The 26,321-nt window shown below is 42.5% G+C and overlaps 2 protein-coding genes across 3 annotated transcripts in view; both read left to right on the top strand.

Moving 5' to 3' along the window:
- Positions 1-26,321, top strand: part of HHAT (hedgehog acyltransferase) — a 375,411-nt gene that overhangs the window by 183,236 nt on the left and 165,854 nt on the right. For both annotated transcript variants that reach the window (XM_077282350.1, XM_077282351.1), the window contains exon 9: positions 7,362-7,397. In XM_077282350.1, coding sequence (XP_077138465.1) covers positions 7,362-7,397 — 36 coding nt within the window. The remainder of the gene's footprint in view (positions 1-7,361; positions 7,398-26,321) is intronic.
- Positions 17,413-21,287, top strand: LOC143808910 (uncharacterized). The gene is made up of 4 exons (XM_077292090.1): positions 17,413-18,677; positions 18,832-18,994; positions 19,777-20,066; positions 21,250-21,287. Exons 1-4 carry the CDS (start codon positions 18,581-18,583, stop codon positions 21,285-21,287), a joined length of 588 nt encoding a protein of 195 aa, XP_077148205.1. The 5' UTR covers positions 17,413-18,580.

Raw genomic sequence — 26,321 nt, 5'->3', positions numbered from 1 at the left:
CGACGAGATCTGCTTAATTACAAAAGCAAAATACAATTAAGAATTGGGTGAGTAAGACGAGAGCTGAGGACGATTGTACAGCGGAAAGGCTTCTCTCCACCGTTTTACCTCTGACCATATGTTAGATCACGTTGCCACCAACAGATGAAGAATCCCAAACCTTTTAATTCATGATTATTACCCTAATGAGAGCTAGAGCCGGAAGGTTTTATATAGTGATTGATTACATCGCTTGTATGACAGATTACCATAATGAACCTTCATTCTGCCAAATAATTGCTCCATTTTTTCATTAATTTACGATATACAATAACAAACTAAAATTTGGAAGTTCTTGTGCTCACGATCTTAGGCAAAAGTTTACGCTCCTCTTAGCAAATTGCATGAGCTGTAGATTTGAAGGTGTGTTACTTTTTAAAAGAGGTCATATAAAAAAAATGCAAACAAAACTCTGGGGGTTCCGTTTCCTGGACCCCACAAATTACAGGAACGAGGCTGAAACAGCACGTTCGAATGACGCAATCATTCACCTCCTCTCGAATAATTGTCTAAGGGGGCTGCCAGAGGTGAGTATAGCTTTTGGCTATCTACAACCCATAGTGGTGTGCACCTAGAAAATCAAGGATGTCTCAGAGCAGCCTCATCGATTAAGAAAGAGGGTCTCAAACTCAACCGGATAAGTGGGCCGCACATAAAAAAAATTTGCAGGAGAAGATGACGTTTTCAGTGATACCGTTGTTTTCCTATATGACTTTTTGATCATCTACCTTTTTTGCGTGTTTTTTTATTCTCTTTAATGGTGTTTATTGTATGGGTAATGGTACAGGTCTTCTTTTTTACTTTAATTTATACATAAAACAGAATAGAATTTTTAGTGGCCACATATTATTCCATTAGTTTTTAATTCTTTATTGTACTTTTTTTATGTTTTTTCCTTTTTTTGACCCGTAATCAGCCTCATACAATAATAGAGTTATACAATTAGCCCCATATAGTAATTCTGGCCCCATCCTGTAATATTGTCCCCTTTTTTATTAATGTCCATCAGCCTGCAATAATGTCTTCCAGCCTGTAATAATGTCCCCAATCCTATAATAATGTCCCTCAGCATGTAATAATGTCCTCAATCCTATAATGATGTCCCTATTCCTAATCATGTAGTAATGTCCCTCAGCATGTTATAATGTCCCCAATCCTGTAATAATGTCCCTCAGCCTGTAATAATGTTTCCTGTCCTGTAATAATGTCCCTCAGCCTGTAATAATGTCCGCAGTGCTGTATTAATATACTGAAGCGTGTAATATTGTCTCTTTTCCTGTAGTAATGTCCCATTCTGGTCCCATCTTATAGTAATGTTCCCGTCTGGTAACAATGTCCCCATCCTTGTCCCCGTCTTGTAACAATCATCCCATCCTTTTCCCCGTCTTGTAACAATCATCCCATCCTTTTCCCCGTCTTGTAACAATGTCCCCATCCTTGCCCCCATCTTGTAACAATGTCCCCATCCTTTCCCCATCTTGTAACAATGTCCCCATCCTTGCCCCATCTTGTAACAATGTCCCCATCCTTGCGCCCATCTTGTAAGAATGTCCACATTCTGCTGCTCTTTATACATACATATGAGAACAATCTTCTCACCTGACCTTGCTCCATCGGTGGACAGCGTCCTCTTTCTCCTCCACAGGTCTCTGGGATGAACTTCCAGTTCAGTGATTAGATTCTCATATTTACAGATATACACGACGATGACAAATAGTGACCTAAGGCACAATGATGATGCCGCCGCCGCCGTCACACATCTGCCATCATTCCTTGTAAGCAGGATCTCTACAGACGATGTTGCATGTTATTGACTACTGAACATTGTCCTGGAGACACGTCTGTCACACTCCTGTCATTCTTCAGGTGACTTATGTTGATTGCGTTTGTGGTTTGATTAGTTTCCCTGTTTCATTTATAACAGTAAGGAGAAATTGACCTTTAACCTGCGAGGGTCTTTCCTCTCTCTACCCTTCCCGTTGCATTATTCATGGAGGACCTAAAATATAATGCCTGGGAATTTTTTGGTATTTCATCTTCATACATTTTCTGTTTGATGTTTTCCATTTAATAAGAGGAAGAAAAAGAAGAAAACAGCAGAAGACGAGGATGTTGAACTTTTGCAATGCAGTGACCTGTGATTTCTTGCTATTATATTTGTGAAGAAAGGAATGTACAGTGCTGCTCACCATTATTGGCAGCCCTTCATTTTTTTCATAGACTGTACAATATCTTCAGAAATAAATGTAGATGTATCATTGTTATATCCTCAGGATTTTTGAATTAGTTGTCCAAAGTAATACAGCAATAAAACATTGTTTTTCAACTTATATGCAGCAACAAAGGCCCCTAATTAATACTTGGTTGCACCCCTTCAGCACTGATGACAGCTTCCAAACGTTTCTTGTCGCCATCTATAAGCTTCTTACACTTCTCAGCTGGTATTTTCTCCCACTCTTCCTTTGCAGTTTGTTCAAGCTCTTGAATGTTTGCAGGGTTCTATTTCCCAATAGATTTCAGCTCACCCCAAAGATTTTCAATGGGATTGAAGTGAGGACTCATTGCTGGCCATTTTAAAACAATCCATTTATTTGTTTTTCAACCATTCCTGTATTCTTTTGCATGTGTGCTTTGGGTCATTGTCTTGCTGGAGGACCCACGATCTTCAACTCAAACCAAGTTTTCTTACACTGGGTAGGACATTTAGTTCTAAAATCTCTTGATAATTCTCTGATTTGATGATTCCTGTGATACAGTCAAAACCTCCAGTACCAGACGCAGCAAAGCAGCCCTACAGTATTATGGATCCTCCACCATGTTTAACTGTTGGTAGTGTGTTCTTTTCCTTATAAGCTTCATTGCGCCGTCTGTAAACAAACTGCTGCTTTGAATTGCCAAAAAGCTTTATTTTTGTTTCATCTGTCCACAAAACATTTTCAGAAGGATTGTGGTTTATCAATGTACTCTTTGGCAAAGATCAGTAGTTCCTTTTTATGTCTTTTCTTCAGCAATGGTTTCTTCCTTGGCCTTCGCCTATAAAACTCTAATTGTTTCAGTGTGCGGGGCGTGGTACTTGTTGAAACCATAACCCCAGACTGTTCCAGGTTGGCCTTCAGGTCTTTAGATGTTTGACGTGGTGTTTTTTCCACCATTCGCACCAACCTTCGAAGACATCTCTTGTCAATTTCCCTCTTTTCCTCACGTCCAGGGAGGTTCTTGAAGGTTTCATGGTTGGCAAACTTCTTAATAACATTGCACACTGTTGAAACTGGGATACATCGTGCCGGCAGCGTGTCACTACCTTTGCCCATCGGCTCCCCTGTCATATGATCGTTGAGCGCCTATGGGTTGGCATGACAAGAGGACGTCTGCAGGAGACCCCCGTGGTTGTCATTGCCGATCTGCTATGAGCGCTGTCCAGTGGCCGGCGTTCATAGCAAATGATCAATTGTGCTACACATAGCAGGGCTGAATCCCCGCTATATGTAGCATAAGCGATCAGAAGATCGCAGTTTCAAGTCTCCTAAGGAGACCACTGAAGCAAGTAAAAAGAGAAAAAAATGTTTATAGAAATATAAAAAAAAATTAAAGTTCAAATCACCCCCCTTTTTGCACCATTCAAAATAAAACAATAAAAAATATGTCAAAGATACATATATTTGGTATCGCCACTTTCAGAAACGCCCGATCTATCAAAATATGAAAATAATTAATCCGATCAGTAAATGGCTTAATGAGACAAAAAATTCAGAACTCCAGAATTAAGGTTTTTTTTATCGCCGCAGCATTGCAATAAAATGCAATAATTAATAGTTAATTGTTAAATTGATATAAATGATAGTGAAAAATCGAAAATGCCTAATTATTTTTCCTTTTCTTGTAAAATTTGAAAAATGTTCAATAAATATTGCAATTAAAAAAAAAAAAAAGATTGTGTCTACCCCAAAATCGTATGATAAAAATATCAGCTCGACGCTCAAAAAATAAGCCCTTACTGAGGCCCGGATCCTGAAAAATGGTGACTCCAAGGGGCTCAGAAAATGGCACCGTTTAACTTTTAACAAACTTTGAATTTTTTTTTCACCTCTTAAATAAAAAAGAAATTATACCTGTTTGGTATCTGCAAATTCGTAATGACCTGAACATTATAATAGGTCAGTTTTGGCATTTTGCATGGTAAAAAAACAAACAAAAATCAACTTTTTTTTTATTTCACCACACTTGGAATTTTTTCCTGTTTTCCAGTACATTATATGGTAGAATTGGAAAGTACAACTCGACCCGCAAAAAATCCTGCCCTCGTGTGGCCATATTGATCAGATTCGCTGTCATGTGCGGGAAAAGATGCGGGCTCAGCATCGGAGACCGCATCAAATGCGGGGACACGACCTTGGACGTACCTATGCGTCAAGAGTCTTGAAGGGGTTAAAAATCCACTTAGACATAAACTTGAAAACCTGATTTAAACATTAATTTAAAGAAGACAATCACTCGAGAAGGGCTGAAATCTCCTCCTGTTCCTGCCGATCCCTGGATTTAACGGTGCAGTTTGTGCTACAGGACAAATAGCTGCGTCTGCCTCTGAGATAACATATAACGTGTTTTTCTCTAATGGATTTTTTATTTTTGTGCCCCATTAAAAAATGTAAACGATGATGTATGAGACATGACATGGTGACTTGTCATCACAGAGCAATTTCTCATTCCCGCTCGTCATTTGTCACCGCTCGTAACGAGCTGTCATAATGTAGTGCGGCTCATAGACTTCATATACTCATTTATCACAGATCAAACCCACCATGATCATCAGGGGGACGGCAGTGCGGGGGGCTCCACAAGGGAGAGAACAGAGTATAAGAAGGAAATGTGGAAACATGTACATTTATATTACACTGGGTTGGATCCCATTTTTGTTAGCTGGAGAATATGATCCTAAAAGGGATTGTCCAGGATTATGATATTGATGAGCTGGGGTTAGGATTGATGGGAGTCCGACACCTGGCACCACCATCGATTAGCTTTTCTCACCTCTGTATGAAGTTTTCTGCCCGTTCCCGGATATTGGAGTTTAGCTCCCATTAACCCCTTCATGACCCTGGGATTTTTCGTTTTTCCGTGTTCGTTTTTCACTCCCCTCCTTCCCAGAGCCATAACTTTTTTATTTTTCCGTCAATTTGGCCATGTGAGGGCTTATTTTTTGCGGGACGAGTTGTACTTTTGAACGACATCATTGGTTTTACCATGTCGTGTACTAGAAAATGGGAAAAAAATTCCAAGTGCGGTGAAATTGCAAAAAAAGTGCAATCCCACACTTGTTTTTTGCTTGGCTTTTTTGCTAGGTTCACTAAATGCTAAAACTGACTGGCTATTATGATTCTCCAGGTCAGTACGAGTTCATAGACACCTAACATGACTAGGTTATTTTTTACCTAAGTGGTGAAAAAAAATTCCAAACTTTGCTAAAAAAAAAAAAAAATTGCGCCATTTTCCGATACTTATAGCGTCTCCATTTTTCATGATCTGGGGTCGGTTGAGGGCTTATTTTTTGCGTGCCGAGCTGGCGTTTTTAATTATTCCAATTCGGTGCAGATACGTTCTTTTGATCGCCCGTTATTGCATTTTAATGCAATGTCGCGGCGACCAAAAAAAACGTAATTCTGGCGTTTCGATTTTTTTTCTCGTTACTCCGTTTAGCGATCAGGTTAATGCTTTTTTTTTATTGATAGATCGGGCAATTCTGAACGTGGCGATACCAAATATGTGTAGGTTTGATTTTTTTTTTATTGATTTATTTTGATTGGGGCGAAAGGGGGGTGATTTAAACTTTTATATTTTTTTTATTTTTTTCACATTTTTTTTTACTTTTTTTTTTAACTTTTGCCATGCTTCAATAGTCTCCATGGGAGGCTAGAAGCTGGCACAACACGATCAGCTCTGCTACATAGCAGCGATCTGATGTTCGCTGCTATGCAGCAGAAAATCAGGTGTGCTGACCACCCTGTGGTCGGCGCTCACAGCTACCGGCAATCAGTAACCATAGAGGTCTCAAGGACTTCTATGGTTACAATGCAGAAGCATCGCCGACCTCCGATCATGTGATGGGGTCGGCGATGCGCTCATATCCGGCCGCCCGGCCGGATGCGGTAGTTAAATGCCGCTGTCTGCGTTTGACAGCGGCATTTAACTAGTTAATAGCGGCGGGTGAATCGCGATTTCACCCGCCGCTATTGCGGGCACATGTCAGCTGTTCAAAACAGCTGGCATGTCCCGGCTTTGATGCGGGCTCACCGCGGAGCCCTGCATCAAAGCAGGGAAGCTGACCTCGGACGTACTATCCCGTCCGAGGTCAGTAAGGGGTTAAAGGACAACCCCTTTAGGAATAAATGGAATGCTAAAGTCCTTTACCCCTTTAAAGGGAACCTTCTTGTCTTCTGCATATGCTAATGAGGCAGGACTCATCTGGCGATGCTTCTCTTCCCCCAGACTAGTCCTGTCTTGGATCTTGCAATCACTCTTCACTAGTAAGTTCTCCTTCAATGGAAGTCTTCAGACAGAGGCTGGACAGACATCTGTATGGGATGGTTTAGTGAATCCTGCTTTGAGCAGAGGGTTGGACCAGATGACCCAGGAGGTTCCTTCCAACTCTACCATTCTATGATTCTATGACATCCTCTATGCTATTCCCGACTTGGAAAGACTGGGAGGAGTCACTCACATATGCAAGATTTCGACAGTCCTGCCAAGACTTTTATGGTGCTCTGATATCCCTTAGACCTCAGTCCTTAGCCTCTCACCTAGCCAAATCAGATCTCATACTTTGCACTGATGAGGGGCAATCACCCTGAAACACCGTATCTGCAAATTGGGATTCTGGTTTGGCTTTTATCCTAAGTCATATGGCAAGGCTCGATAAAAGGTTCAATATTGACTTTTAGGATGGCTACTTCCAATAGGGGGCACTAGAGTTCAAGTCCTCGTCCTCTCTAAAGAGACAATTTGCTGTGAAAGAGGTTACCGTAAACCTGGTGGACATTGACATACTGCAGACTTTCGCCTTGTGTCGGCACCGTAAGTAACTCATGAACAATTTTGTAACACTTGGTTGACATTTGTTGAAGTTCTTCTGTAATTCGTGGTGTTTTTTTTCCATTTGCAGATCTGTATTTTATTTCTGGACCGTCTTCTGTATGTGTGTAATATTCCGTGTTTGTTTTCCGACAGATGAATTTTCCAGTATTTTTCAGTCCTCGTGATTTTTTTTTTATGTGTAGGCCTCATTGTTTGATTCTTATGCTCATTTTTCTTCCTGTGTTCATTTTCAGGTGTTTTGACGTCGGCCTCCACCGCTTTCTCTTGAGGTAAGCCCAAAATGAGCAAACACTCGGGAGTAAATTATCTGCTTTTCGTCAGGTTTCACTGATTTTTCTCATAAGTGATAAAACCGGACTCGTTTCTGGATCAGATTTTCATTGGCGTTTGGTCCATCGCATCCTTGCGAAAAAAAATAAATTAAAAAATTGAAAACTGATAGGAGTTTTCTAACTTCTCCTGGCATCCAGACAGTGAAAAACGGACTGCACTAGGATGCAGCTAGGATGCCATCAGTGAGCTAAGTTTTTTACTGAACCATAGATTTGAGTGTACAATTTTTATCCATGACTTGGATCTCAATAGGACATGTCACACCTGACTCTGGGTGCTGGAGGAGTCCGAAAGACCCCTCTACCAAATAGGAAAACACGAGCATTATATAAGGCACATGGTAGTTGGGGGTGTTTCTCAATATCAATAAATCTAGGTGATAACTTGTTGATCGGTGGGGGTCCGACCGCTGGGACCCACACGAATCGGTAAAGCGGAGAGCTTTTCTGCCCCCTTAGAATTGACCGTCAGCGCTCATGCTCAACCTGCACTCAATTAAATTGCTATGTTGCTGCCGAGCGCTGCACTCGCCTCTTTCCATCACCACCATAGACAATGAATGGCGCAGCGGTCGGGTCTGTAACGTCATTTTGTAGTGGCGAATATAGTTCCCCATTCTTCTGAAAAGTGCAAGTCTCGACCATTGCATCTCCCATGATTAGCAAGTTATACAATATTTTGCGGTTAGGTGATATCCTCTTTTCATCAGAAAACCCTAAGGCTATGGGCACAGTTGTCATTTTTGCAGCTTTTTTCCCTCCCTTTTTTTTTTTTTTTTTACAGTTTTAGCAAAGTAAATAAAATTTAAAAAATCTCATTCACACCCTGCATTTTTATTACCTTGCGTCTTTTGATATTTCTGGGCGAAATCTGCAGCTTGTCAATTCTTTGCTCATTGTTGAAAACTTTTTCATCCATTCAAATGACTAGTGAAAAAAATGCATACAAAAGGAACAGTTTTTCCTGCCAACACTGCTTTTTATGTAGAAAAATCCGCAGCGTGTGAACATGCCTTTTTGGGTTTTGTTTTTACGGTGTTTAGTGTGGTGTAATTAAGACTTGGAAACGTGGCACTCCAGGTCAGGTACTATTACGGAGATCCCAAACTTCAGTTGATTTTTATTTATTTTTTTAATGGTGATTTTTTATTTATTTTTAAAGTTCGTAAATGAAATTGGTTTCTCTTGTTATTTTCCGAGACAGGTGACATTTTTATTTTTCCGTCTATGGAGCTGTATGAGGGCTTTTTTTTCTTCCTTATGGAAAACTGTAGGAAACTAGAAAGGAACGCGGGCAGAAGTGCGGAAGGATATTTTTTAAATATAAAGCATGAAAAACAAACCTTTGGCCTATGTGCACATGAAGTCTTGTAAACTTAGGCAAACTCGCTGAGTTTTTCAAGCAGAAGATCTGTAATAGGCTGAAATTATTCTCGGCAGCGCTGGTCCTGTTTATACAGGGCTATGTGCTGCCGAGAATAGTGATCTTTTGTGCAAACCAAGATCATTTCACCTGACGAACAAATGTCTTGCTTGTTTTTTGGTCAACCGTGAGCCTATTTACAATGGACAATTATTGTGAAACTATTATAATCGTAAAGTGTAAAAGGATCGTAACTTCAGATATTTAGAAAAAAACCAAAAGGAAAAGACACCATCTGGGTTTTTGGCCTTTGTCAGTGCAGATTTGGATACTCGTTGAAGAGTTGAATATTGACTCATTGGCTAGGATCTAAGGCAGTGTTCCCCAACTTGGGTCCTCAAGAGCCACCAACAGGTCATGTTTTCAGGATTTCCTTAGTGTTGCCTAGGTGATGGAATTCTTGACTGTCCAGGTGATACAGTTATCACCTGAACAATACTAAGGAGTTCCTGAAAACATGACCTGTTGGTGGCTCTTGAGGAGTGGAGTTGAGGAACACTGGTTTAAGGGGTAAGGTTTCTCCTGGTGGAGAGTGACAAGCCAAGCCTGGCATGTCATAGTGAGGAGACTTATAAGCCAAACATGCTCTTCTGGTAAATTAAATATGCTAATTGTTTTTTTCAAAGAGGAAGAGAACTAGAACCCTAACGCCACCTATTGGAAGCAGCTTCTTCTGTAGATGGTGCTAGCGTTCTAGTCCTCTTCCTCTCTGAAAAAAAAATTTGCATACTCATTTGTTACCTCTGCCTAATAGGTGGCACTAGATGGCTAGCTATCGCCTTCTTGGAGAGGAGCTTTTTGGCACAGAGTTGTGCATTCATACGTCTCCTCCATGGCTGAATAACTAGAAAAGTTTACCATTGTGGAGTCTCGGAAAGTTGAATGACTTCCCCTGTGCGAGCTACAATGTCGGCTTAATTTCCTCCCTACTGAAAATAAGAATTTGGACATATAAAAGAAATGGCATGGCGCATGTGTGCCCACAAAAAAGTATTTTTAGAAAATTTTAGATGCAGAAACCTGTCTCATATCAAAATATATATATTTTTTTAAAGCTGGCAAAAAATAGGTAATATCTAGACTATAGTAAACGGTCAAAAAACGGTGAATACACATACTCTACATATTGTGCTGCCCCTATACTTACATTTACTGTTTGCCTTCTGCGTTGTCATACATTTTGTGTCTTCACCAGTTTTTGACAGTCTGTTATCATTTAGATATTTTTTAATGTAATTTGTTACCAGTTTTACCAAAAAAAACACAAATATTTTGATATGACATAAGTATCCATTATTTTCTAAAAATACTTTATGTGGGGTGCAAATGCTCTATGCCACTTTTTATATGTTTTAATTGTATTGGGAGTTCCCTGTTACCATGGTCCCTATTTTATTTTTTGATTTTTAGGGTCAATGCCCCTTTAGCGAAACCTCTCTTGAGATAGTCAGTGGATGATAAAAGTTCATGCCTCCAATTGTTTGTAGATGCAATGGCATGTAAAAGTATGGACACCCCTAGTTAAAATTAACCCCTTCACCCCCAAGGGTGGTTTGCACGTTAATGACAGGGCCAATTTTTACAATTCTGACCACTGTCCCTTTATGAGGTTATAACTCTGGAACGCTTCAACGGATCTTGGCGATTCTGACATTGTTTTCCCGTGACATATTGTACTTCATGATAGTGGTAAAATTTCTTTGATATAACTTGCGTTTATTTGTTAAAAAAATGAATATTTGGCGAAAATTTTGAAAATTTCGCAATTTTCCAACTTTCAATTTTTATGCCCTTAAATCACAGACATATGTCACGCAAAATACTTAATAAGTAACATTTCCCACATGTCTACTTTACATCAGCACAATTTTGGAACCAAATTTTTTTTTTGTTATTGAGTTATAAGGGTTAAAAATTGACCAGCAATTTCTCATTTTTACAACACCATTTTTTTTCAGGGACCACATCTCATTTAAAGTCATTTTGAGGGGTCTATATGAGAGAAAATACTCAAGTGTGACACCATTCTAAAAACTGCACCCCTCAAGGTGCTCAAAACCACATTCAAGAAATTTATTAACCCTTCAGGTGTTTCACAGGAATTTTTGGAATGTTTGAAAAAAAGTTAAATGTTCATTTTTATTTACACAAAATTTATTTCAGCTCCAATTTGTTTTATTTTACCAAGGGTAACAGGAGAAAATGGACCCCAAAAGTTGTTGTACAATTTGTCCTGAGTACGCTAATACCCCATATGTGGGGGTAAACCACTGTTTGGGCGCATGGCAGAGCTCGGAAGGAAAGGAGCGCCATTTGACTTTTCAATGCAAAATTGACTGGAATTGACATGGGACGCCATGTTGCGTTTGGAGAGCCCCTGATGTGCCTAAACATTGAAACCCCCCACAACTGACACCATTTTGGAAAGTAGACCCCCTAAGGAACTTATCTAGATGTGTGGTGAGCACTTTGACCCAACAAGTGCTTCACAGAAGTTTATAATGCAGAGCCGTAAAAATAAAAAAACATATTTTTTCACAAAAATGATCTTTTCGCCCCCATTTTTTTATTTTCCCAAGGGTAAGAGAAGAAATTAGACCACAACAGTTGTTGTACAATTTGTCCTGAGTACAACGATACCCCATATGTGGGTGTAAACCATTGTTTGGGCGCAGGGCAGAGCTCGGAAGGGAAGGAGCGCCATTTGACTTTTCAATGCAAAATTGACTGGAATTGAGATGGGACGCCATGTTGCGTTTGGAGAGCCCCTGATGTGCCGAAACATTGAAACCCCCCACAAGTGACACCATTTTGGAAAGTAGACCCCTTAAGGAACTTATCTAGATGTGTGTTGAGCACTTTGACCCAACAAGTGCTTCACAGAAGTTTATAATGCAGAGCCGGAAAAATAAAAAATCATATTTTTTCACAAAAATGATCTTTTCGCCCCCATTTTTTTATTTTCCCAAGGGTAAGAGAAGAAATTAGACCACAACAGTTGTTGTACAATTTGTCCTGAGTACAACGATACCCCATATGTGGGTGTAAACCATTGTTTGGGCGCAGGGCAGAGCTCGGAAGGGAAGGAGCGCCATTTGACTTTTCAATGCAAAATTGACTGGAATTAAGATGGGACGCCATGTTGCGTTTGGAGAGCCCCTGATGTGCCTAAACATTAAAACCCCCCACAAGTGACACCATTTTGGAAAGTAGACCCCCTAAGGAACTTATCTAGATGTGTTTTGAGAGCTTTGAACCCCCAAGTGTTTCACTACAGTTTATAACGCAGAGCCGTGAAAATAAAAATTCCTCTTTTTTTTCACAGAAATGATTTTTTAGTGAAAACTCTTTGCTATCTTCTTATGGCCTTCTACTGCTTTGCGGGTCTTCACCATTTTTATTTTCAGAGTGCTAGGCAACTGCTTAGAAGAACACATGGCTGCTGTTTTTTGGCACAAGGTTAAAGGAGGCTGGGTTTTTATAAAACTGAGAAATTTGCATCTCCTGACTTTTTCCTAACAATGATAGTGAACAAGCCATAATGCTAACAGGCGAATTAAGGTCTGAAACCTTGGTCTGAGTTATCTGAACACACAAATCCCAAACTTTTGCATCGGCCCATTTTACCTTTTTGTAATGTAAAGAAATTACAATATTTATAGCCTAAAGTATAAAGGAAATGTGTCATATTTATCTTTAGACCTTTTAGAGATCATTTCATCTTAACTGTTCACAATAACAGTAATTTTGACCAGGGGGGGTCCAGACTTTTTCATGCTACTGTATCATCTCTTCAATGTATCATTTTCCATACAACAGTCACAGTTTGATGCCAAGTCCCAAGTAAAATTGTATCACAGACGGATCACTGTCTAATTGTCATCACACACCTCGACAACAAAGCCGCCGCTCCGAGACAACACATGAATATGGAGCAGATCTCTTTGTCTAGTCAGAAATTGGCGTACGCTACGATTCACACCACTAAACTGATTCATTTTTATAAAGCCACTTCATAGATTCCCTCAGTAGATACTTTACATATCTGCGGCCAGCAGCTGCCGTATCTGTATCAAGAGGATGGATACATAATGCACCAAATTACATTGTAGCTGCGTCGCCATCTCAAATAATGGCGGTAGAAGTAATTCCTGCAAATAACTATTCCACTTCTAATCATGTAGCTGATTTCTAGACTTTTAGGGTATATTTAAAAATTGCATTTTTGACACATTTTTCTTGGCAGCATTTTACAGTAGCAGCAAAGGGAATGAGATTTTTGAAATCTCATGCACGTGCTACTTATTTTTTCCTTGCAGATTTGAAGCAGTTTAATGCAAGTGTTTTGGTGTTTTGCAGTGTTTATCACCCATTCAATTGAACAGGATAAAAAAAAGGCATTAAAAAATGGGCTAAATGCAAAACGCTATGTATGGGGAAACCCTGAAAACACCATCCGCACCGTGAAGCATGGTGGTGGCAGCATCATGCTATGCAGAGGCTTTTCTTCTGCAGGGACAGGGAAGCTGGCGAGAGTTGATGGTAAGATGGATGGAGCTAAATACAGACTAGTCCTGTAGGAAAACTTATAAGAGGCTGCAAAAGACTTGTTATTGGGGCGTAGGTTCACCTTCCAGCAGTGCAAACACCTGCGGCAATAATTGCAGCGAAAGGTGGTTTTACAAAGTCCTGACTCAGGAAGGTTGAACACAAATACTCGTCACAATTTTCAGATTTCTATTTTTAAAATAATTAGAAACCCATGAATCATTTACTTTACACTTCCCAAATACTTGCTTCTTTGTGTTAGTATATCAAATAAAATCTCAACATTTGACAGGTTTGAAAAGAGTCTTTATGTAGAAGTAAATGTTCCCAATTTGTAAATGGAGGAAATATCCTTTAAAAGTGTTACTTGTAAAATAACAAGTTATCCGCTATCCACAAGATAAGGTATAACTTGTTGATTGTTGAAGGTCTGACCACTGGGACCACCAGTGATCCAGAGAACTAGGCTTTGCAGTCCTATCATGAATGGAGCAGAGGTGTGCATGCTTGACCTTCAGTTCCATTTATTGATTATGGGACTGTTAGAGAAAGCCCTGTCTAACACTTGTTATCTCCTATAGTTCCATAGACAGTGGTTGTCGAACATGCGGATCTCCACTCGATTTAAGAACCTTGCTCTTTACGATTGTTGCTTTTTCCAGTGGTCGGAGCCCACGTGATCAGCAAGTTAGCCCTATCCTATGCATAAGGCATAACACGTTGTTCTCGGAATAACCCTTTAATCTTTTTATATAGAAGGAAGATGACAATGGCCAGTCAATGGGTGGAGGAAGAAAGGTCTACCTTCTCCTATCTAAGACCTTAGACAAAGCGGTGGCTGCGCATGCATGGTTCTCCATTCATTTGTAGGGGGCTCCAAATATTGATGCTTACTGTGTCGTTCTTGGAACTCGCATCCTAAAAAAAAGAATATTCGAAGCCGCGCATGCACAGCCGCTGCTCTATTCTAGGAGGGCTAGCGCCAAGGCCTAGTTCTCGAGAGTGATTCCGGTCCTGTGGATATGCTATAAATGTTTAAGATGCGGATACCCCTTTAATCTGGTACATCCATGTAATGCTACAAATGCATTGACTACTATCGTACAATGCTGTATAAGTCAATTTTCAGGAATCATTTTGTTTTCTCTAATCATAGAAGAATAATGTTTATAGAATGGAATCATGTCACATTAAAGACACAATTTATGTCGCCTGATGCCTATAAACTGGGAATTTAGGAAAGTTACCATATCATCAGGCGCTCAGAGGTTTACTGTGTTTTCTCCCCCCTCCTCCCCGGTAGTCATCGTGTTTGGCGCACCGACACCGTACTTTGAAAGATGAGACTGCTGTTTTTAATGTCCACATCAGCTGGATGTCTGAGAAATGTCTTTCCTGTGCAGATATCTGCAATTTCCTGTAATGGAATCGTGAAATTGGTGCTAATTGCTATATTTCATACTAGTGTCGTTTAAGGCATTTGAAGCCTAGCAAAAAGTCCTGTATTGTTTTGTTTTATGGTTTTTTCACATTTTTTTGCTATTAAGTTCTGACACACTGATTGCATCCGTAACACAGAGAGGTTTGTTCTCATTGAAGATCTTAACAAATAAACAATAAAAAAGGAAATTATTATTGAGACATTCTACATTTCATAGATTTAGGGCTAGCTCAGGGAAATCTGTTGGCGGGTTTTGCTATGTAATATGAGAGCAGAATGATGTAGGGGCTGAGACCCTGATTGCAGCAATGTGTCGCTTACTGGGCTGCTTGCTGTTTTTTTATGCAAGTTTTCTCTTCTGCAGATCTAGCAGAGCTCAAATGCTGAGCTGTGTGTAGCCCCGCCTACCTCACTGATTGGCTGCTTTCTGTGTACACTGTAAATTGGCAGAAAGTTGCTAATCAGTGCTGGGGCCATGGTTGGACTAGGAAGCACGAGACACCCAGTCCTGTAGCGATAATCTCCTGGTGAGAAAACATTGATTTTAATAAATCAGTAATACATGCTAGAATCAGGCTTGCAGCAACTACATCATGCTAATACTCTTTGACCCTAATTCCATTGTGCTCCCTTCTACAGGACTTCTCCTGTGGTGCATCTAAGACTGTAAGCTGTTGTGGGCCAGGACCTCTCTACTTCTGACCCATTGTTCCACAGCCAGCACTGAAGATGGTAATTTTCTGAAACGTAATGTGTTAGGGGCTGACTAGACTGGGGTGAGGACACTTAAGAAACTGCCTAGTTATAGTTCTTTTTACCCACCTGTCCTCGGGTTTCCCTGGCTCCTCTTCCTTCACCTTGGTCCACTGCCCTGTGTTGTGCTCGACGTCGGGTTTTGAAGGGTGCCAGGCGTGGCTCAGTCACATCATAGCCATGATCCTATTAAGACCCTTTACGACACACACACTTACCGTATTTTTCGGACTATAAGACGCACCGGACCATAAGGCGCACCCCAAATTTGGGGTGAAAATTGCAGAAAAAAAGATTTTTTATAAGATGGGGGTCCGTCTTATTGTCCAAATTTACAGTATCTTACCTGAGGGCTGACGGTGGCAGAGCAGGGTCACAGGAGGCATGGTGTCGGCAGAGGTGGGGTGATGTGGTACGGCGTGCACCTGAGCAGGGTCCCTTCCTGCTTAGGTGGGCGACGCCACGGCCTGGTGTCCATGGGAGGGTTGCAGCAGTGGTTACCGGCAGAGGTGCTGGGATGAGGAGATGCTGGGATGAGGAGGTGCTGGGATGAGGAGGTGCTGGGATGAGGAGGTGCTGGGATGAGGAGGCGCAGTGAGCGGTATGGCGTCAGAGGGGTCCCTTTCCCCAGTGAGGTGATGCAGCAGCCCAGTAAGCAGCAGAGCCGGGTGAATCCTGTTGTTAGGCTACGTTCACATTTGCGGTGTGCGCCGCAGCGTCGTCGCCGCAAGAAAACGCATGCGTCGTGCGGCCCTATCTTTAACATTGGCGCCGCATGGGGCCGCATGTACATGCGATGTCATGCGTTGTGGTGCGTTGTACGCCGCATGCGGCGTTTTGGCGCACCTGTCAGGGCGCGGCAAAAGCAACATGTTGCATTTTTCGGGCGGCGCCCACGTTTTAAAAAAACGCATGCGTCGTGTTTGCGTCGTGTTTGCGTCGTCGATGCGCCTTATTCCCCATTGACTTGTATTGACAACGCAGACGACGCAAGTACTTGCGTCGTGGTGCGTTGTACGACGCATGCGTTGTCCAATAAAAAATGCAAAACATTGTCTAGACTTTGTCTAGACACTAAAAAAACACTATATATATATAAAAAAAGGGGGGGTTGCCATTGTCTTTCACAAGGCTATTCATCAGAGAAGTCACAGAGGAGAAACCTGCTTTCCAAACCTGTAAGTATATATTTCTCTTGAATATTTTTTATTCTGTGTTTTATTTCTTGATTTCGATTAAATTTTTGCAATGTTTGGTCTGTGCTATTTTACGGTTATGGCACTGTGGGTTGTTATTGAAAAATTGTGTTTTTTAATCTGGTTCTGATGTACTTTATGCTGGCGTTTCTTGTCTTCGGCCTTGCTTGGTTTTGGATTGGTTTTATGGATTTTGGGTTGTTCTGGTGTCATGCGGTTTTTCAATGTATTTTTTTTGGCTGATTTTTTCTTGTTACATTTCTGGGGCATGTCTTTTTCTGGTTTCTATTGTTTGGGGTAACCGTATGGCGTTTTCTTGGCTCATGTCTTGCTGTGTTTTATTATGCTGTTGGCATTTTTTTCTTCTTTCCTTGAGTGTCTTTTCTTGCTGGTGGGGGGGCTACATTTATGATGTTTCATTTGTATTGTATTGTTTTGTGCTGCTATATGCCATTCTATTTTCAATTTTATTTTCCCCTTTTTTTTTTTTTCTTTTTTTTTCTTATCTGTGATGGTTTTACGTCGTTTTACGTATGGCATATATCTCCTTCCTTGACTGTTTGCATTGCCAAGTGTGTAGTATAATGTTTTTTTTTTTGTTTTTTTTTGGTGGGGCCATTTTTTAATGTAAAATTTCATGTGTTTTCTTTTCTATTTTATGGTTTATCTTTTGGGTTGCTGTATTTTTAACAGCGGTTGTCCCGTAATGTTTATTGCTTATTATCTAGAATGGTATTTATCGCCTTTTTCAGATGTATTTCTGTGGTTAGATGTCACCAGATGGTGTTGTTTTGGATCATGTCTTGTTGCTATTGTAAAGTATGGCGTGCAGTTTGCTATTTAATTGTGCCTTTTTTTTTTCCCTGTACAGTTTTTTTATATTTAAAAATTTGGACATTGGTGTCTTTTTTTGCTAAAATTTTTTGGGGTCTATTCTTGTATTGTTTCTTCTATTGTATTCTCTTGCAATGTATGGCGTTGTGGTGTCGCTTTTTCAGTTTGCATTGTCCTATCAGTCAACAGTCAATTGTGCTTGTTTTAATTTTTTGTGCCTATTTTATTGTATGTGGCCTTGTTGCTTTGGATGTGATTTTTTGCTCATTTTTTCATTACAGAGCAAACTTGCAAGAATGGCGAGTGAGGCACATGAGTCTGAACATAGCCAATCGGCGCGGGGGAGTGCGGTGAGTAATTATGTCCAGTTGCTTACTATTCGCTGCCATTTGTAGCATTGACAATAATTTTTGTATACAATTTTTCCAGGCTTCTTCAAGTGAGGGGGAAGGCACACAGCGGGAGCAGAGAGCTCGGGGCCAAGGTGTGGCGTCAGGCCGGCGAGTGAGTATTTTTTTTTTTTAATCTTTTTTTTTGAGTAGCATCCTGCTGTGAGGAACATTACATTTGAGGAGCATCCTGGTTTCACTAGGGATGTTTACTAAGCTTAATTACATTATAGCTTTTCAGGGCAGCAAGTATTGGGGGAAGGTAACATACAGTTGAACTCCCTGCACACAAACATTCCAAAATACAGGTGTAGAAAACATCAATATACATACATCAAATGTCAAAGGATAGGGCAAAGGTACAAATCATGCCAGGTGCTGGTGGTTGTTAATATTTGCATATTTGTAACCTTTTTGTTTTCTATTTTTTCTAGGTTTCACAACGGGACCAAGGAGACAGTGGCATAGATGTGGAGCTCCTGATCTCCAGCATCCAGGAGCGTGGCCCGTTGTGGGACAGCCGTGACCCTCGGCACATGGACCAGGTGGTGTTGAGGCGTTTGTGGGCAGAGGTGGCAAAGTCGCTGTGGGATGGCTTTGACAGTGCCTCAGCGAAGGCCAAAGGCAACTTTAGTGAGTATTGCAGATACGCTGCTATGACCCATCTTGCCAGGCTAAACACAACCGTGTGTGATGCGATCAACGCCTAAACTTTGCATCGCACACGGTTGTTTTATCCTTTTAAAATGCTAAATATGTAACCTTTTTTTTTCCTTTGCATTCACAGTTAAAAAGTTGAGGACCAGATGGCGATCCATGAAGGACCGTTTCAATAAGGGGATCCGTGCTGCGGAGGAGCAATCTCGGAGTGGTGCTGCTGCGGCCAAGTCTGTGCCATACAAGTACAACAGGGCACTACAGTTCCTAAGACCGATCCTTGGCCGCCGACAGTAAGTATTTTGGCCACATAACATATTGCACAGCCACATTGTACATTGCCCAGACACATAGCATATTGCACAGCCAAATAGTACATTGCCCAGCCACGTACATTGCGCATCCACATAGTATATTGCCAGGCCACTATATCGCAGCCACATAGTACACGTTATAGCCACTTATCCACATAGTATATTTCCCAGGAACATAGTGTATTGGCCATCCATGCAGTCAGCGTAGCATATTGGCCATCCTTTTTCCCTAGTGGAATGGTATATAGCCCATAATTTTTTTGGTTAAGCGTGAGTCATTGTAGTCCATGACAGGTTACGTTCTGAGTCAGTGTAGTTCTGATCACAGGAATAATGATGACGTCTCGATCACATGATCCTAACGTCATGGCCGTTCCTGCGATCAGATCAGCTAAGTCAGGGTTTTTATTTTTTTTTTTTTTAAATGTTTTTCTTGACTTTAAATTTTATACTATTTTTGCGGCATAGGCAGCATCAAGAAAGATTTTTTGACAAAAAATTTTAAAAAACGATGACAGAGGTATGCATTGGCTTTGGCAGCGGGAATGAACAGTCATTTTCTGCCGTAGGTATGTCCATGATTGTTATCGTCAGCCCTAATGGTCAGCTGGCGATAACAATCAGCAATTTATTATAGGCCACACAGACTGAGAGACAGGGGATTGTAATGTATTGTTGTGTCATGTAATGTTAATTTTATTACAGGAGTTGGCGTATGTGATTTTTAATTGAAGACTAATTTTTTCCTTATCTTTTCACAGGACACACAGCAGCACCCTCGAGCGAGCTCGCCCCTGTGAAGCGGAACTTCATGCATCGCCATCTGACCCGTCACAGCCCTCCCACAGCGACAGCAGGCTTGCACCACCATCTGGAGAACCGGCAGCCGGGCCATCAGGTGTTCCCCTGCCCGAGGCCTCTGGCGCACCTTCGTTTGGGAATTCCCGACAGCGCCAGCGGGCCTCGGACAGGCCAGCCATGCCCGAATTTTTGCATTTGAGCACGGTTTTCCAGAAGTGTTTCAAGGCGTTTAACGATAAAATGGACACTCGTCTGTCCAATATCGACCGGCGCCTTGAAAATATGGAATCCGAGCTCTCGAGTCCGGCCAAACATTTTTTAAGTACAATTGCTAAAGGCATGGTGGAACACCTTACGCCGGAACTCCAGATTTCGGTGATGCAGTCCTGCAACAATGCCTACGTGAGGGCTCTGCAGCAGGCTCGGGTCATGCAGTCAGCGACACTGCCAGTAGTACCGTCGCTGTCTAGCATGACTCCGACTCCTGCTGCAGAGTCACTCCAGCCACCCCACCGAGGTCCAAGTGCCGAGCGACGCCACCACAGGCACCATACCAGTGTGCCGCCAACTCCTGCTCCTGCCAGGCCCTCATCCTCCCGTAGGAGTCATTCTGGGGGAGCTGCCGCAGGAGGAAAAAAACACAAAAGGAAGAGGAGACACACAGAGGCACACAGTGAGGCTCTGGATGCTCCAGTAGAGACACCAACTGCGCGCCGTGGCTCGAGCCGCAGCATGAGCAGCCAGGGCCAACCAAGAAAAAAACAAAGGCTTGTGTTGCCTCCTCCCTCCCCTACAGATGATCCGTTTTCCCCAGTATACCCTGCGGGGGGTTTGGACCTGCCTTCTAGCCTCCTTGATTATGGCTCATCCTCCTCTTCCTCTCCCCCTCCCCGTTCAAAAACATCACACACATACCATTCACCGCTGGTAGCGGATGTTGATACCCCCTAAGTTTCTTTCCCCTTTTTTTTCTGTTACCCCCCAATAAAAATTATTTTTTTGAAAACAATATTTGTTCTTATTTTCAAGTATACTTCTCGGCAATTCACGCCGTGCGCCGTCTACACATATTTTGTGCTTCAAACACGTCATATATGCAATGTCAGACAGTATTTTTGGATTTTTTAATTTTACCTTTTTTTGGGTGTCTCTCATTGCTGTATGAGGTGTTTCCAAACACTAAAGTGTATGATGTGTTTTCAAACACTAAGGGTATGTGTCCACGCTCAGGATTGCATCCGGATTTGGTCAGGATTTTACATCAGTATTTTGTAAGCCAAAACCAGGAGTGGGTGATAAATACAGAAGTGGTGCAGATGTTTCTATTCTACTTTTCCTCTAATTGTTCCACTCCTGGTTTTGGCTTACAAATACTGATGAAAAAGCCTGAGCAAACCCGGATGCAATCCTGAACGTGGACACATACCGTAAAGGTACCTTCACACTTATGCTGCAGCGAAAGAGACAATGATGCAGATCACTGCAGCGTCACTATTTGGTCGCTGGAGAGCTGTCTGTGTGACAGCTCTCCAGCGACCAACGATGCCGAGGTCCCCGGGTAACCAGGGTAAACATCGGGTTGCTAAGCGCAGGGCCACGCTTCCGATGTTTACCCTGGTTCCAATTGTTAAATGTAAAAAAAAAACCAGTACATATACTCACAATCGCGTCCCCCGGCGTCAGCTTCCCTGCACTGACTGAGTGACGTCCCTAACAGCAGAGCGGTCACATCACTGCTGTGCTGTGCATTCACTTTACGGCTGGCGCTCAGTCAGTGCAGGAAGCGGACGCCGGGGGACGCGAAGATGACTATATGTACTGGGGGTTTTTTTACATTTAACACTGCTAACCAGGGTAAATATTAGGTTACTGAGCGCCGCCCTGCGCTTATTAACCCAATATTTACCATGGTTACCATTGAAAAACATCGCTGGTATCGTTGCTTTTGCTGTCAAACACAACGATACACGGCGATCTGACAAACAAATAAATATGTTATATGGTATGGTATAAATTTGGTCTTTGAAGCAGGGTAGAAAACTTAGAAAAAATTTTTATTAAACAACAACATTTTTAAAACAAAGGGTTCAAAGTTTTTTACATAAGGCACATTACATTAGTGAACTATAGGTAGATGCCAAATCTGACATAACCAAACCAACCTATACGGATTACATTTATTGCACATTTACTGGAGAATTAGTTTATTATTATATTACATTTTTAGCACAGTCACAGTAGAGGTATTTATTGGTGTAGTTAAAACCAGAACACAGTCCAACAGTAACATCTACACCATTTGATCTTGCCATGACACACGGCCAACATCTGACACAAAATAGGCCGCAAAACGATCCCTCATCTGCGCAATTTCCACACTTTTCTTTAGAGGATGATCATGGAAATCGGGCAATGGGTTGGCTATGGGTTCATCGAGATCCACGTTCAGTCTCTCTTTGGCCAGAATATAATTGTGGAGAACCACACAAGCCTTGACCACCTCATCCACTGTCTCAGTTTTCAGATTAATGGCGGATCCTAATATCCGCCATTTGGAGACAAGGATGCCAAAGGCGCACTCCACAGTCCTTCTGGCCCTGGACAGTCTATAATTGAAAACCCTTTTGGTGTGGTCCAAGCCCCGACTGGAGTAGGGTTTCAATAGGTTGGCAGACATTTGGAATGCCTCATCCCCAACCACAACAAATGGCATCGCAGGGCCTTCGGTGTGGGGAAGAGGTCGTGGCTGTGGGAAATTAAAATTGTTCCCATATAATTTTTGGCCCATATCCGACTCTTTAAATGTGCTCGAGTCATTTGCACGGCCAAACGCACCAATGTCCACTGTGAGAAAACGGCAGTCCGCACCGGCAATTGCCATGAGCACAGTGGAAAAGTATTTTTTATAGTTGTAGAACATGGATCCACTTTTCCCTGGCTTGGTAATCCGAATGTGCTTTCCATCCACCGCGCCAATACAGTTTGGAAACGAACACACTTGGTCAAATTTCTGTGCGTTGTACTCCCAGATTTCGCTTGTAGGGACGGGTAAAAATTCCTCCCGGAGATTATCCCACAAAGCGCGGCATGTCTCAGCAATAATTCCGGAGAGAGTGGAGACTCCAATCCGGGATTGAAAATGAAGTGATCTCAAGGTCTCTCCGGTAGCCAGGAAACTGTCAAGAAGATAAAGAAATTACATTAAAGTACATTGTAATTTATAAAAGTACATTGACCATACCAAACCCCCAAAAAAAAATTTAAAAAAAAATTAAAAAAAGGGAAGAACATATCACAGTCATTCAAACAGCTACGTACCGTAGAGTCACCAGCAGCCGCTCCTCTGCGGAAATAGCTCTCCGGAGCTGCATGTCCTGCCTGCTAATGTCTCCTTCCACCCGACGCAGAAGATAGCGGAAGCTGTCCTGAGACATCCTGGTGTATTCGAAATATTTCTCCAGGTTGTCATTCAGTTCGCCAAACAAGCAATGGTATGCTCCACGGCTCTCCCGGACTTCCAAGATAGGGTGTATCCAAAAGCGGCGACGACTCCATCTCCGTTTTTCCCTTTCCCTTTGATGAAAACAGGCGACAGCATAGGCATGAGCCAAGGCAAATTCCATCTCCATATCCATGTAGATACTGTCCATGGGACGCTCCATCATGAATACCAGCAAAATGGGAGGAATTCATCTCTGCCAGGGTATATATACACAATTACATAAACACCAACCCTCTTCTAGCCATTGGTGGTCCTTATCTATTGTGTAGACACTTTTTTTGGGGGGTGGGATGAAGAATGACTCACTGCACAAAAAACGCATGCGGCGCAAAACGCTGCGTTTTTGTTGAAAACGCAACTGCGCTTCCCAAAAACGCAGCGTTTTGCACCGCATGCGTTGAACGCATGCGGCGCAAAACGCAGTGTTGTGCATGCGTTTTGCTGCGTTTTTGTTTGCGTTGTGCGTTGCGGCGACGACGCTGCGGCGCACACCGCAAATGTGAACGTAGCCTTAGCGGTGGTGGCGGCCATCTTCCCGAGGCCGCGCGTGCACAGATGAAGCGCTCTGCTTCCCGGGGCTTCAGGAAAATGGCCGTGGGAGGCCGCGCGTGCGCAGATGGAGATCGTGGCGGCCATTTTCCTGAAGCCAAGAACTTCAGGAAAATGGCCGCCGCGATCCCCATCTGCGCACGCGCGGCATCCCGCGGCCATTTTCCTGAAGCCCCGGGAAGCAGAGCGCTCCATCTGCGCACGCGCGGCCTCCGGAAGATGGCCGCCACCACCGCTAACAACAGGATTCACCCGGCTCTGCTGCTTACCGGGCTGCTGCATCACCTCACCGGGAAAAGGGACCCCGCTCACTGCGCCTCCTCATCCCCGCACGTCTGCCGCCACACCTCTGCCGCCACACCTCTGCCACCGCACCTCTGCCGCCACGGTAAGCCTGCATTGCGACTATTAGACGCCCCCCAATTTTCCCCCCTTTTTTTGGGGGGGAAAAAGTGCGTCTTGTAGTCCGAAAAATACGGTATATCTTAGGATTGAGAGTCGAGACTTTAGTTTGGTGTACGCCACCTTCTGTGCACACTTGCTTCATTCCCTGCTGACTTCCACTTCATTCATAGAATCATAGAATGGTAGAGTTGGAAGGAACCTCCTGGGTCATCTGGTCCAACACCCTGCTCAAAGCAGGATTCACTAAATCATCCCAGACAGATGTCTGTCCAGCCTCTGTTTGAAGACTTCCATGAAAGGAGAACTCACCACCTCTCGTGGCAGCCTGTTCCACTCATTGATCACCCTCACTGTCAAAAAGTTTTTTCTAATATCTAATCTGTGTCTCCTCCCATTCAGTTTCATCCAATTGCTTCTAGTCTTTCCTTGTGCAAATGAGAATAAAGATGATCCTTCTACAATGTGACAGCCCTTGAGATATTTGTAGACAGTTATTAAGTCTCCTCTCAGTCTTCTTTTTTGCAAGCTAAACGTTCCTCATAGGACATGGTTTGCAGACCGGTCACCATTCTGGTCGCTCTTCTTTGAACTTGCTCCAGTTTGTTGATGTCTTTTTTAGAGTGTGGTGCCCAAAACTGGACACAGTATTCCAGCTGAGGTCTGACCAAGGAAGAGTAGAGGGCAATAATGACTTCACGTGATCTAGACTGTATGCTTCTGTTAATACTTCCTAGAATTGCATTTGCCTTTTTTGCTGCTGCATCACACTGTTGACTCATGTTCAGTCTGTGATCTATTAGTATACCCAAGTCTTTTTCACATGTGCTGTTGCTTAGCCCTATTCCTCCCATTTCGTCCTACTGCTTCCAAGATTCCTGAGCATGCCATGCCCTCGCTTCCCATGCGCCATTCTGCCAGCTGCACTAATGCTCATGGTTCGTGTACACACCCAGTAGTAGTGATGCAGTAGTGGCATAGCCAGGAATAGAGCAAAGATTTATGACCATGGACCAACCAAACCAAAGGAAGGACGAGAAAGGAGAATAGTCAAGAGCAAAGCTTAGGGTCTTCAGCAGAAGCGTGGTCAGGGTGTGACAAGTTCATCACCAGAAGAGTGGTTGAGATGCTATAAATTCATCACCAGGAGAGTGGTCGAGATACTATGAGTTTGTCACTAGAAGAGTGGTCGAGATGCGACAAGTCTCAGGGAAGGCGAGAAAGAAGCATTTCAGTAACTGAGCCAAGACTTTTCTCTAGGAGAATTGTCAGGATGTGCCAGATCAGAGAACAAGACAAGAGCATTGTAAGAAACTATGAAAGGGTCATGACCAGAAGAGAGATCAGGATACAACAGGGTAGAGGATAAGACAGGAACATAATCTGGTATGAAGCCAAGTGGCAGAGTCAAGAGTACCAGGTACAAGGCAAACAATCGGAAAGACAAAAGCAAAATACAAAAACAAGGCCAAAATCAGGATTAGGATCAGGATTGAAAAGAAAACAAGCGCAAGGCATGAACCTCAATAAGCAGGCAAAGCAGTGGAGGACGCCAGACTTGATATGGCCCACAAGCATCGGTTGTCTGGAAACATGTCTTCATTGGCCAAGGAGAGGAGAGTCACACATGGGTACAGGAGCGGCACAGCCATGATCGGGGCCAGTGGAATGGGTGACTGGTTGTCTACCATATAGTCCTGGTTTTCACCCAAAGTAGTGGCCGCTCTTCATTATGTTTTGTTTTACTTATCATTTTACTTGTTACACCATCGTTGGCTCCCAGTTATAGCGCTAGCTTTTTTGTGCAGAAGACTCCATGTTTCTATCTGCCTCCACACTCTTTCCATAATCCTTGGTCCAATATTTCACTCCAATTTGCTAACGATACATGTCCTATGGAGAGCAGGAAATTGCACAGATTCTCACCACAAATTAGTAAAAAGCATAAACCCACCAGGAGACTCCAAAAACCCCCATCACAATCTGCCTAGATGGTACATGTACCCTTGTTCCTATGCTCGGCAGGAGTGAGACCCAAGTTCCCAGCACTGT

Source organism: Ranitomeya variabilis, chromosome 2 (genome assembly GCF_051348905.1).
Source record: "Ranitomeya variabilis isolate aRanVar5 chromosome 2, aRanVar5.hap1, whole genome shotgun sequence".
NCBI lineage: Eukaryota > Metazoa > Chordata > Amphibia > Anura > Dendrobatidae > Ranitomeya > Ranitomeya variabilis.
Note: the sequence above shows the minus strand (reverse complement) of the source record. Positions and strands in the feature narration are given on the sequence as shown.